Below are 13,749 nucleotides of genomic sequence, written 5' to 3' on the forward strand. Positions count from 1 at the left end.
CCTGCTCTGCCAGACGCGCCATTTGCAGCCATTACGGGTTTTATCTCAGAAATTGTTTCCCCGCGACTGGAGAGATGAAATGTTAATTGCCGGCCTGCGTGAGGCGAGGCGGGGATGGGCGGGAGGGCTGGCGGTGGAGCTTAGAGCTGCCGGCAGCGGGACAACAGAGGGCACCAGAGGCCCCAGCCCGAGGAAATCGGGGCACAAACGAAGAGCTGCTGTTTGCACGAGTTCACTGCTGGGCTCAGCCCTGCCGGGCTGTGACAGCCCCGGGGCAGCACTGACAGCACGGATCCCCTTCCCTGCCGGGACGCCTGCGGCCTCTCTGAGGAGCCAGCCCGCCTGCGGCCTCAGCGGAGCAGGTAAAGCCCTTCCTTCCCTGTCCCACAGCGTGCGGGCACTGTGCCCTGCCCGGCCCTTCTCAGCCCCTGCTCGCCAGCAGTCAGCGTTTCCTGCTGCTTCGACAGCTCTCTGCCTCTGTTCTGCAGCTCCGTCCCGCTGCAGTTCCCATTAGTGCTCCCTCAGGTGTGGGGACACGGCCTTGGAGCTGCCACCAGCTCTGTGCTTGTGTCGGGGCTCGGTGGGGCTGGCATGTCCAGCCCAGAGGGCTCAGCTGCTCCTCAGGCCACTGATATGCAGGCAGAGTGGCTTTTTCACTGCAAGGTGACCACAACAGGCTGCCAGGGAACAGCTGCAGCACAGGCTGAAACCACGGAGTAGCCAAGAGCTGAGGCTGAAAGCCCAAGAGCACTAGGACACAGGCTGGATGTTAGTTCCTCCACGAATCCACCCTAAAAATGACTGTACGCCTGGGGTTCAGTACTGCTGTACCAGTTCTGGTGCTAGGACAGGTGTTGTGCCTTCCTCTCGGGTTGCCAGATCTGGACAGTCTTGGACACTAGAAACATTTCACTTACTTAATGCAATCATCTATTTTCACTACAATTTGCATGTTGATGTTTAGAAGCTGCTGAACTATAAGGCAATGTATTAGTAAGAGATTGTAGGAACCTGGACACTTTCCGAGCCTGGCTCATTGCAAACACTTCCTATATGAGCTGAAAGTCTGATTCATCCTCTTTGCTGGTGGCAAATGACCTGAGATATTTAAAGGAAGAGCAGGAGATAGTCTAAATTCTCAGATTCATGTTTTCTGCCCTAGCAAAATTTTTTCTTCCTACCTTTGAAGGCTGAGATCAGACACGTGCTCATTTGCTCACTTTCCCTTCTTTCTCTGGAGGCCCGTTATCTGCTAGGGCTGCCAGTACCCCTGCTGAGCTGTTCCTCCCCACCAGAGGAATGGATTTGTGTTTGGGGGCACAAATCCTGCCCACAGCAGGCACCCACCCACCCAGCAGCCTGCAGCAGCATTCCCACTGCCCCTGGGAGAAAAGCCACTGGGTTGGAAGGGCTCAAGCCCTGAGGATGTTCTCAGGTCTGGCAAGACCCAGAGCAAACCCATGGGGTGGCTTCAGCAGCAAACCAAGGGCTGTGGAGAGCAAATGGGGAATGCTGCCCAGGGCAAATGGGGAATGCTGCCCAGGGCAAATGGGGAATGCTGCTCAGGGCAAATGGGGAATGCTGCCCAGCTCTGGTGTGGGCTGTCCTAAAGCCACTGGCTCCGACAACCACAGCAGAGGCAAAGGTAACAACAAAAAATATTATTCTGCTTTGCTGTGACCCAAACTGTTCATACCAGGACCGGAGGGACAGTGAGGTGGGCTTAACCCTGCACCAGCAGCAAGAGAGGGCAGTCTCGGAGGTTTTGTGGACTGAACAAAAACCAGTTCAGGTTTTTGAGGCTGCCCACATGAGCGGTGCAGGGACATGAGGAGCTGCAGGGCCATGACAGGAGGGCACAGCCACAGGACACTGCCAGTGAGCTCAGTCTCATGCCTGCACTCTTTCCTTGCAGAGACAGCCCACCATGGAGAACTGCACTGAGAGAGGTGCCCATGGTAGCATTGTGGTGCTTCAGCTGGTTGTGTACATCCCAGTGCTCGCTCTGGGGATCCCACTGAACGCAATTGCCTTCTGGGTCTTCTGCTGCAAAATCAAGAGGTGGACCGAGACCAAGGTGTACATGATCAACCTCATCGTGGCAGACACTTCCCTGCTCTTCACCCTGCCCTTCCTGCTGTATTTCACCAAGTACAAACATCCCATAGACCAGCTGTGTTTAGCCATACAAAACATCTATTTTACAAACATGCCTATGAGCATCTTTATCATCACCCTGATTGCGATTGATCGATACGTTGCAATCAAGTTCCCTCTAAAAGCAAAGATCCTTCGATCCCCACTGAAATCAGCTTCTATCTGTGGCTTTCTTTGGATAGCAATGATAATTTATTCCAGTTTGCATCGCATACGTCAAAGTAGCAGGGAAGGTTTTTGCTTTCGGAAACAATCTGTTGAACCTAGCTATTCCTCTTTATTCTACAGTATCTGTGGGTATTTTATTCCCTTAGGGATTGTGATGTTCTGCTCAGTACAAGTCATCAGATGTCTAAAACAGAAGATGGCCACAGGTCCTCATGAGACAAAATTATTCCAGAAGGCTGTGCAGATAGTTTCTGTGAATTTGTGTGTGTTTGCTATATGTTTCTCACCTTTCCACATCTCACTGCTCTTGCGGTTTGCAGTGGAAGTTGCTGGAGCTCATTCTCTGATGCCAGGAGTTGTAACCTCTATTAAGGTCTCTGCATGCTTAGCAAATTGTAACTGCTGTCTGGATGCATTTTGTTATTATTTTGCAGCCAAGGAATTTCCAGAGTTTTCTTCTATGTTCCCCAAGTGTATATTTATCAGGTCCAAGATGAACAAAAGTGAGGAGTCACAGCCACCCACGGATCAAGTGATTCTATGAACAAGGTGTAGTGCACAGCAGTGTTGAGTGCCACAAAGCTGCTCAAGTTTTGAGGCACAGGCAATGGAACCACATACAGCTTTTGCAATCATTGTAGGCAGAGGCATATGGACAAAAAGGGGCAAACCCCTCCAAAGGGTCTGATGTTAACTTGAATTTTGTCCTGCTGTCCTCTGTGACTTGACTCCAGCTCTGACTACTGTCTTGTAGTCTTGCATCACAGCTCCAGGCACCTCCTGGTGACAGCTTGTCTTGGTTGGCTTCATGGTCCTTCACTTTCAGTGTCTTCTGACTTGTAAACCTCTAAAAAATTTCCTCCTGGGACTGCAAGCTCATATTCTGCTGTTGTACTTAGAGGCATTTAATTTCCTTAGTGACAACTGACATATAGTTCCCGTACAAGTCTGTCACCACACAGCAGTGACACTGGTTCAGACCACAGTCTGAAACCACTGACTAGACCTTGGTGCAATAAACACGCAAAGGACTGTTCCCAGCATGGAAAGTGTCCCACATCCAGGCATTAGATCCACCTGCTTTGTCTCAATTCTTGGGCAACAACACGGCAGAAGCTGCAGTGAGCAACGGTGCCATAAAACCAGATGAAACCACTCAGGTCTTTCAGCTGATAACTCATGTCCCAGTTTTCTTCCCTGGTGTATTTTCTAATGCTCTGGCATTACTGGTGTTTCACTGCAAGCAGAGCAAGTAGCCTGTGTGTGTATGTGACCAGTTTAGCCATTGCACACTGTTTATTCCTCGTTCTGCCTTCTAAATTATCTTTTCAAAGGCAGGAAAAGATATGGGAGACAGTGCCTGATCTTATCAACCATCTATTGCTTAAGGAGATGTGTGAGTGTTGTCACCCACCAACAAATATGCTGCAATTAACTACCCTCACAAAGCAAGAGGCTTTTGGCAGACATCTCTTAAAATCCAGGCAAGTGGTGTTCAGCAAGGAAAAACTGCTACTTCAGGAACAGCACAGAGGGCCTTCAAAAACATTTTTGGACCTAGGATTCCCTTCTGAGACCTTGCATCTCATTGCTTATAATGAATGCCTGTTCCAAAAACATTATTACGATTTTTTTTATTATTTTGAAAAAAGAGATGAAGATTCATATCAACCTGTTAACCTACTGTTAATCCAGAAAGAAAACAACTTGCTTATTTTTGCAGATTCAGTCATGCTCATGTTTTCTCCTGGTTAATGTGGAGAACTTGTTCAATTTCCAATGGGCTCCAGACAGGTCATCTACCCTGAAATACAGAACAGCAATGCTTTTTATACATGTGGCCTCACGTATACGTCTCATAAGTGTTCCTTTTTCTCATTGTAAAGGGGAAATCAGTTGACTTCACAATCTCTGTCATAATTTTTTTGCTGTTTCCACTGAATGCTATGAAAACAAACAAACAAACAAAAAATCTATACTTTTGCAAGTGCAAATAAAAGTCATAGTAATATATCTATAAATAAATATTCATTTATTACCATTATACACCAGAGTCCTCTACTCTTAATGCTAAACCTGTAGTGGAGATTGGGAGAAAAGCCTTTGCTACTGAGATATAAGATCTGCCTTACAGCAGGGTATTTAACAGTGAAACCGAAGATGAGCAAGGAATTTTCTGATTATCTGAAGATTGATGTTCTACCTTGGACAAAAATTATTATCTGGTTTATATGTCAAGTTTAGGATGGGTTTCTGGCATCCTGCTTCAGTCTGAACAAAGCCTCAGCTCCCTGAGTGCTCCCAGTAAATGAAACAGATGAGTTATCAGACCCTGGGCCACAACAAACTGCTGGCCAGCATCCAGCACTGCAATAGCAATCCAGGGGGATGGCGACACCCTTAACCCCCAATCTCTTCCATTTCCTAGCACAGGAGTCTGGGAAGTGATAGCAGGGACCAGCCACAGCTGCCAGAGTCCATCAGCTGCCCCAAACAGCAAGGCTGAACCACTGCATTTTACCAACATTTCTGCAAGATGTAACTTTCCTGTCCCTTAAAAGAAAAAATTGCTAATAATGGTTTCCCCTTCAGGCTTGTAAGGAAAAAAAAAACAACAAAAAACCAAACCAAACCAAAACAAAAAACCCCCCAAACAAATAAACAAACCAAACAAACCCCCCCCCCCAAAAAAACCCAAAACAAATAAACAAACAAACAAACAAAAACAAACAGCAAAGAACACAAGGAAAAGCCTACAAAGTAATTCAGAATCTTGCTCTTAGCTTTTATGAGTGAGTGAGTGAGTGAGTAGCCACCGGATGAAGCATTTTTAGCCCTCCTATGCATGGAAGGCAGGGCCTGGCATTAGACAGTATTTTGCTGTTTGGTGGCATTTCAGCAGGCCTGAAACCTGAGTTCTTACCAGAGGTTTGAGCTCCAGGGGGCTGAAGGACACATACTGGGGAGCTGTGGGCTGGGTGCTGCTTTCAGGTGCTGGAGGCATCTCTGATTTTGTTTCCTTGGCACAGCAAGTGTTTCCAGGGGTGAGCGCTGCCCAGCAGCCTCCAGAGAACTCCACAAGCCCTGAAGCAGCATCAGGCTCTTGGGAAGCACAGGCTTTTCCAGTGTGTGGGCACAGATACTCAGCTGGTCCCTGGTGCTGCTGATGCCTTAGAACTTTGGCTTTTGTGTTTTTCATGTATTTGTAATCCTGCAGTTCTTTAGTGTATAACTCTAAACTCCACACACAGTGTGAGCTGCTGCTTTCCCATTTGGGGCAGACACAACAATTCCTCTCCAGGCCTGGCAATCAAGGACACCTCACTGCCTCAGGCCCCAGAGATGGAAACAAAAGTGAGTTGGGGGGGCAAACTTGGGGTACATGGCTTCATTACCTGAAGCTGTACTTAGAAGATTAACCCCCAATATGCAAATGAACCAAACTTATAAAAGTACGGAAACCCGTGACCCATCATCCATTTTTGGGTATAGATCCTGGGGGGCTTCATCTGCCCTAAATGTACCTGAAGGCCCTTCAATACATATAACTGCTTTTTATTCCCTTACCTTTGTCTGACCTCTGGTTTTAGGTAGCCCCAAAAGGCGTCACTGCAGGAGTGTGGGGAGGGTTGCAGCACAGGAGCCCTGACAGCATTTTGTGCCACAGGCAGAATTCTGTGCAGTGCTGGGGAAGGGGAAAGGGGAAATAGCCCCAACAGCCAGGTCTGGTCATTGTGTGGGATTGCTGCACTTAGCCTCAAACTGTCATTTGACATGCTAAAAATAAGACTGATATGTTTTGCTCTCAACTCCACAGTTCTCTTTTGGTCAAGATCTGCTGTTGCACCATCCCTTCTGGCCGTGAGAAAGGCAGGAAAGAAACCCCGTGGGGCAGAGGCACTGCAGGGCAGCCCAGAGCCCTGTGTCCCTCTCTGTGTGTGGAGATGGTACCAGCACCCCTCCTATCCTACCAGAGGCTCTGTCCCACCCTGCCATTCCTGCAGCTGCAGCCAGCAGGACACAGGGATGCAGGGGAGATGGAGATTTTCCCTGGCAGGGAAGGGAGGCAGGAGCCCATCAATCTGTCTGACAGCAGGCCACACCAGTGGTTCTTTACCTTGCAGGAATATTTTGTCCCACTGGCTACTTTCATGAAGAAAATCACTTTTCCAGGCACAATGTGGTGGATGCTGGTGTCAGTGCAAGGTTCTTTGGGGCTCACTGCAGGCACCAGCGCAGGCTGTACAGGCACCAGTGCTCTGCAGTGCTGCTGGGCCCTGGAATACCCTGCCCCGGAGCTGCCAGCAGGGACACAGCACAAGTGTCACCTCCACTGCGCCACACGGGGACAGCACTCACAGGACTGAGACAAGCTGGGAGCTGCAGATGAGGGGAAATACCAGGTCAGCGTCAATGGTCCATGGCAGGGGTGATAAAACCTGTGACTGCGCGGAAGGAGGGGACCATGAACAGCTGCAGATGAGGGTGGCTGATGTGGAGGCGAGGTGGAGAGAAGGATGGGGATCCTCATGCTGCAGTGGCCAGGAATCAGGCACAGACCCAAGAGCCTCAGCAGGAGCCATGTAAGTTCTCCACAGACAGCACTTTATCCTAGCTTTGCCTACTGGTAGCTTGTGTTGAGTTTGCTTTGACACATGCTGGTGAACCTGCTGCTCACAGCCAGGTGCTTTGTGCCTAGTGACATGGCTTCTCCCCCTCTTGAGACCTCCCTGGGCTGATGAGACCCTCATCTAGCAACCACAGCACCAAGCTGTGGATGGGAAGCATCAGATTGGAGAGGTTCTATGAGCTGAGCTCCTCCAGGCATGACTTTGACTTCTCATGGTTTATACCACTATTGATTGCCTGGACACAGCCAAGAGGAGGCTGGGAACAACACTTGAGGATGATGCAAGATTTTCTGTACAGTGATGAAACCATGACAACCCAGAAGCTGGATGACTTTGAAGACTAAAGTACCAACAAGGACCATGACATAAAGATATTGTTGGCTGGGGATCAGTGAGCTGGGCACCCTAATATGTCAGTAAACTACTTGTAAGCATCCACCAAGGAGCAGCCCCGAGAAAGGATAAAGCAGTCCCTGGAAATTTAGAAGTTTGTAAAATATTGTAATTGTACACTGGCATGAATATTTTCAAGGGCTGTTTTGTGATGTGCAGACAGACAATGCAGAAATACTCCAAAAGCTGCCCTAAGGTGACCTTAGAGCAAAGTGGAAAGGGGAAATACATTTGGCCAAGACAGCAATTCAAGGTGCTAATATCAGCACCTTTAAGCTCATTGATCAACTTGTCTGAGCTTTTCTGGTAAACAGGCTGTCATGGGGAGCCCAAGAGCAGCCCTGGGGCGCAGGCACCTGCAACCACTGAGCCGTCACAGAGCCAGCAGGTCACAGGGTCACGGCGCCACGTTTTCTCGGAATTGCTGGCTGAGAAGAGCTATGGAAGACAAGAGAACTACTATGATTCAGAGTGAAACGCTTTATAATAATCACAAAACTTCCTGCAAACCACTGCTCTCACCTCTCCAACAGCTGCAGGACTGTTGGGGCTGTTCTGTCCCAGGCCTCAGGCAGTGTGACAACAGAAACCACTCCTACTCCAATCCCAGCAGGGGTGGCACTCTGGAAGGCAGAGAGAAGACCTCAGGACATTCCAGGGCAATGGGTCCCCTCAAGCACAGTCTGTTGGGCGAGGAGGATCAACAAGCATTGCTCAGTGAGACATCAGGCAGTGGAAGGTAAAGCAAAGGAAAAAGCCAAAGCTATTCCACCTCCAGAGGAACTGCTGCAGGGATGCAGGGCAGACAAGCCTTTCACCTCCCTGCAGGACTACTGCAGGCTCCTCAGTCAGCAGGAGGTGGTACAAGCCACACCAATGGTGATGACAGAGGAAGCTCTGCCCTTTGTTCAGCAAGAGTGCGGGTGCTTTCTCGGCCAGTGTTGCTGCCTCTCACAGCCACCAGAAATTGTGATCAGAGGACACCTCACTGGTCATGTGCAAGGAGCACTGCTCGTCGTGCCTGCACAGCACTCCACATCTGGGCTGGAGGAACTCACTCTCTCCAAGGACAGCAAGAGAACAGGTAATTTCTCTTGGCTATTTACTGGCACGGTTATTTGCATTCTGCAAGGCTTCGCCTTTCTCCAGCAGTAGTGGGACACCAGAATAGAGATGGAGAGAGAGGGCTGGAGCCAATATATTTTCAAAGGTTCATTTTGATACTGACCCCATCTGTCATGTTTTGGGGTGCTTGAGGGCTATCTCAGCCTTTGCTATATCTTTTCTAGGTCTCCCTGTTAAGATCTTCCCTTTTATCTTATGGGCTCGTAACGCATTTCTCATGTCCAGAGGACAGAGCTGCTGCAGGTATCTGCTGTACCACATTCCCTCACCTCTTCAGAGGTCTCCTGGTGTGATTCCTCTGCTGCATGATTTTCAGAGCTAACCAAGACCCACAGATGCATACAAATGTTGCAGCACTGCCTTACGGTTTGCTCGCTGGAGATGCTTTTGAGACCCATGAACCTTCCCCCATGGAGCCACGTTCCCCCTGCAGGGAAAACCTAAAGACATCCTGGCTCTTTCTGTCCGTGAACAGTTGCACCTGGAACGTGCTGCATTAACTCCTCCAAAGCTGGAGGGAAAACAGCAATATTGCCCTTAGATCCAAGGTGATAAAACCACATACTAGACCAAACATAGCTCACCTCTTCCATATCACATTCCTGCCATGGCATAGGTGAGTTTCTATTGTCTTGGAATTGTGGCAGTTTGCTGTAAGGCTTCTAAGATAAAGAGCAGCTTTGACAATCCTTGAAAGGCAGTGAGCAGACCCAGCACCCCGATTCTCAGTGCAGCCCTCTGAGTACAGAATTTGATGGCAGCTGAAACCAGTGAGAGATACACTAATAAGAGATACCCTAATAATTGCTCATGTCACTAATGAGAAGTGACACAGAGACATCTCAGCACTGAGGGAAAAGACAGCTGTCCTTCTGCTGCACATCTGGGACATTTTAAGCTGCAAGGTCACTGGCTGGCTTCCACTGAGCCCTGCTATAAGGGAAGGGATGAAAGTTGGGTTTAGGGATCCCCTATCCCACTGTCAAATATTTGCAATGGCTCACATAACTCCTTGCTGCAGCATATCTGCTGCTGCCTGATCCAAGTCTGGATCAAAGCAAAAACAGGGCCCAAAACAGGGGCCCAAGCCCTTTTCTCTGCCACCCTCCAGGAGCAGTCTTCCCCGCACAGGACCCAGGGAGAATCTACATTTTTCTCTCCTTCACAACTGATCAGGCTTGTGTTCCTGTCCCACAGGTACCCATCTTCTTCCCACTAGGTACCCTACATCAGGTTTTCATGGCTGGCAAAGCCCCGAACTCTCTCAATTAGAATTAATCACTGATTCAGTCCAGAACCTCTCTTGTAAAAAGCTTAATTTACTTTTGCAGGAACTGTACACTTTGATACTCCCAAAATGAACAACAGCAGCTGCAATATCACAGCCTATGAAATATTTTCAGTTTTCCAGCTGTGTGTTTACATCCCAGTTTTGGTTTTGGGCATCGTGCTGAATATGTTGGCACTGTGCGTGTTCTGTTGCAAACTTGGCAAATGGACAGAAACCAGAGTATACATGGTGAACCTGGCTGTGGCTGACTGTTTGCTGCTCTTCACCTTGCCGTTCAAAACTCTGTCCCAGTTCCAGCACCTGAAGGTGGACGGGTGGTGCCTGGTTCTGGAAGGTGGCTATTTCACAAACCGCTTTATGAGCATCGGTATCATCACCCTCATTGCTGCTGACAGGTACCTTGCAATCAAGTACCCTTTGAGATCCAAGGCACTCAGGTCACCGCTGAAGGCAGCTTTTGCCTCTGGATTCCTCTGGATATTCATCATCTGTGAAACTTCCCTCATTAAAAGCTTTGAGGACCGAAGAGAGAATGACTTTTGCTTTGAAAAATCTTCAGTGACACCCTCGGTGATCACCCTGTGTGCCATTATTGCAGGGTTTTTCATACCGCTGCTCATCTTGACTTACTGCTCCATACAGGTCATTGCAGAGCTCAGGAAAAAGAAGACTGACAACCCTTGCAATGAAATGCTGACCAGGAAAGCTGTCTACATTGTGTCTGCAAACATGACTGTGTTCATCATCTGCTTTTTACCTCTTTACCTCGGGCATCTCCTCCGCTTCGTCCTGGACTCCGTCAGCTCCGACTGCTCGGCAATACAGAGCATCAACAACTTCGTTCACTTTGCCTCCATCCTCGCCAACACAAACTGCTGCCTGGATGCCATTTGTTACTACTTTGTCAACAAGGAATTTAAGGAAGCATCTTCCAAGCTAGCAAAGTCCAAATCTGAGTCCAGTGAAGAAGCTGCAATTCAGCTCCCACATGTAACACATTAAGGCAGAACACATACAGCACGCATTTTATATTTGCTGTGTTCAACTGGGACTCACTGGCAGGGTTTCACACTTGCTTTTTTAAGAGTGGGACGGAGGGACATTCTACTAATGAGAAACATTCAGATACATGATTCAGCTCTGAATCAGACAACCACAGCAGTCCAGGTCCTGATCTAATGATCTAGATTGCTGCTGACAATTCTCTGCCTTAATGCAAATTTGCATAAAATGGTAGATTTCCCCTGCCAAAAATCCCCATCCTTCATTTTCCCACAAAACCCAAAAGAAGCACAGGGACTGGTAAAGGATTGGGTTTTGTCTCCCATCCCCACCTTGGATCAGTGTTTGTGCAGCTGTGACAAAGAAATAGTCTATTCCAAATGTTAACAAATTTTTAAAAAATCAGAGTGAAAGCATGCAGAAAAAGAGAGGATGGTGTTTCTGTAAGTCACAATCTTACTGGATTTTAGTTGCTAACAATGTACAATCCCATAACAGGAATATTTAGCTTGCTTTAAATAACTTTACAGCAATGTAACAGCTACAAAATGGTCATCATTACAACACAAGGTCAGAAGAAATTGCAATTGCTTGTATTGCGGAAAAACTTGTGTGAGTCAAAATGTTTGAGTCAAATGGCATTAAAATTAAATAAAAGAGTTGGTACAGGGCAGTGGGAACAAGGACTCTGTATTAGGACTCTATTCAATCTTATAATGTAAAGGACTGTCTAAAGTGGTAGCAAAGCTGTTCCAAAGAAATCAACCTAAATAAAGTTGTGTCTCTAGCATGAAATTCAGTTTCTTAATGAGTTAAATGGAAAAGGAGGGAGATGGGGTGGTAGAGGACCTGCTGTGCTGCCTGTGGAGGAGGGACAGCTCCCTGTTGTCCAAGCCAGGGGTAGTGGGTATGAGCTCTAACTGGGACTGGGATTTTTTAAGGCACAGCAGCGTCCCACCCTGTGGTAATTTTACCACAAACACCTAAAAAAGTAGATGAAACCACTCAGCAGCTTCAGACCACACACCCTGAGCTGGGCACACACCTCCACTCACACCTCCCAGCCCCAGGCTGGGCTGCTGGATTTCTTTTAGTTTAGTGCAAATTTGGTATGAAACTTCCAATGGGGTTTTTCTAGAAAGCAGATGTAAGTGGCCCTTTTCCCAGTTGGTTTGGGAAAATATTTCTTTGGAGAAAAGTGGAAAAAACCTGTTTATGTAACAAGGAAAGTGTCCATAAGTATATATATTTTTAAAAAGTAAATATTACACAATAAAATTTCTCCTTGTTTTGAAGAGATGGCAAATTCAGGAAGTTTTTTTGGTGGGGTGTAACTTGGCTCATTCAGTCTCTCGTCTGTCCCTTCTGTGCTGGAAATGCAGTGTCCCAGCCCTGGTGGGCCACAGGTGTGAGCTCCCAGTGTTCTGGGTGTGCAGTCCACAACAGGCTAATCAATTTCAAGAAAAAGAAAAATCACAGTCTGGGGAATTTCTCTGCTTCAGTTAGCTAAAAAAAAAACTCTCTGAGAAGCAAAGGAGAGCTCTTTTTTCTGTCTGTGCTGCAGACAACACAGTCTTTGAGAAGGAATGCAGAGCAACAAGTGCAGTTTCTGCAAACAAACTGCACATTTTTTTATTCCCCTTCACTTTCAGAACCAGTCTTAGAGGTGCAGAACTTAATATCCTGCCTAAACAGGACAGACGACTGGGGATACAAGCATCATGAAGTCACCCTAGAGCAACTGCTGTCCACCTGCAGGTGCTGGGCCCAGCCCTGCTGCCACAAAAACATCCTCACAGTTCTCACAGCCAGCCCTGCCTTTGTGTCTCCTATTGAAGGCAAGGCCAAAGGAGGAACCCCCTGCTGCAGACAGTGGTTGAGCAGAGTCCTCCATCCACCCGGGCAGTGCACAGGACAGCAGCAAAACCCTGCCAGCTTCCCCGGGGATGCAGGCTTCCCAGCATGCTTCCAGAGATTCAGACAGAAATGGGGATATCTGCTCTGTAATCACCGAAATCTGAAAGCAGAATCTTTCCTTTGCTTACTACACAATGGGGAGGGAAAGGAGGAGAGGCTCTGGCTGCAAAGCCCTCCTAAGGAGGTTGGTTCATCTCCCCTTTTCTACTCTTGCATTTTCTTTGAACAGATGAAAGCACAAACGAGGGGTGCAGTGCATGCAGAGATGGATTATCTGCTGCTGGCTCAGCCCCAGGGTCACACCCTGCTTCCCCAGCCCTGCTGCTGCATCTCCTGCACTGCTGAATGACATCTGCACCTCTGGGATCTGCTGGATTGTTCCCCAGTAAAGCTAAGAGACCTTTACCATCCTCCCCCCAGTACAGGATCTGTGGGGTGAGCACTGTGATGTGAGCGATGGCCTGACTGCCAGTGTGTTTTTCCACACCTCTGGTCTCACCAGCATGGATGTGAGCTCCAATGTGAGCTGCGAAAGCTCTGCACAAACCAAACTGTTGTTTTAGATGGGCAACAAAAACCACTTCTACTCCACCAACCGCTGACAAAAAGGGTGGGGGAGATGCAAAGCAGCCTGTAAACAATGCACTTCTGAGCACACTCTGCTCACCCACCCAGCTTCCAGCACGCCTCTTCCTCTGGCAGCCCAGAGATGCACACCGCCAGTGCCTGGCCTGAGGCAGCCAAAATTCCTCCCTGCAGAGCCTCCAAAATTTCTGTTCTTCACCATTCAGGCAGGGCAGGCAGGGATTCAGGAGTGCTGGGACTGAAGTGCAGCACAAGGACCAAGAAACCCCCTCAAGTTCCCCAGGTAGAAAACTGGTTTTTACTGTTCTGTTTATTCACTGTCTTTTGATTTTGCCATCTGCAGCTTTCAGGCTGATTTAGTAGAAAGAGTGTCCTCCAAATTCATGACCCACCTTGCCAAGCTCTCCTGCCCATGCAGAGAAGAGGTAAGAGAAGAATTTAGCAGTGAGGAGGCAGCAGTGATATACAGGTATTTCAGTG

General features: G+C 48.2%; 2 protein-coding genes across 3 annotated transcripts; both read left to right on the top strand.

The window, feature by feature from the left end:
* Window positions 1–9: 9 nt before the first annotated feature.
* Window positions 10–4,338, top strand: LOC135309664 (G-protein coupled receptor 35-like). Its single transcript, XM_064435870.1, has 2 exons — window positions 10–362; window positions 1,916–4,338. The coding sequence occupies exon 2, from the start codon at window positions 1,928–1,930 to the stop codon at window positions 2,867–2,869; it is 942 nt and encodes a 313-aa protein (XP_064291940.1). The 5' UTR covers window positions 10–362; window positions 1,916–1,927; the 3' UTR covers window positions 2,870–4,338.
* Window positions 4,339–4,516: 178 nt separating this feature from the next.
* On the top strand, window positions 4,517–12,062 carry LOC135309663 (G-protein coupled receptor 35-like). Of its 2 annotated transcripts, XM_064435869.1 has the most exons (3): window positions 4,517–5,679; window positions 6,143–8,433; window positions 9,806–12,062. In XM_064435869.1, the coding sequence occupies exons 2-3, from the start codon at window positions 8,226–8,228 to the stop codon at window positions 10,765–10,767; spliced, it is 1,170 nt and encodes a 389-aa protein (XP_064291939.1). In that variant the 5' UTR covers window positions 4,517–5,679; window positions 6,143–8,225; the 3' UTR covers window positions 10,768–12,062. The 2 variants fall into 2 exon arrangements, with proteins under 2 accessions (XP_064291939.1, XP_064291938.1); XM_064435868.1 differs by having other exon boundaries at window positions 4,517–8,433.
* Window positions 12,063–13,749: the final 1,687 nt, after the last annotated feature.

The sequence above is a fragment of the Passer domesticus genome, chromosome 11 (assembly GCF_036417665.1).
Source record: "Passer domesticus isolate bPasDom1 chromosome 11, bPasDom1.hap1, whole genome shotgun sequence".
In the NCBI taxonomy this organism is placed as follows: Eukaryota; Metazoa; Chordata; class Aves; order Passeriformes; family Passeridae; genus Passer; species Passer domesticus.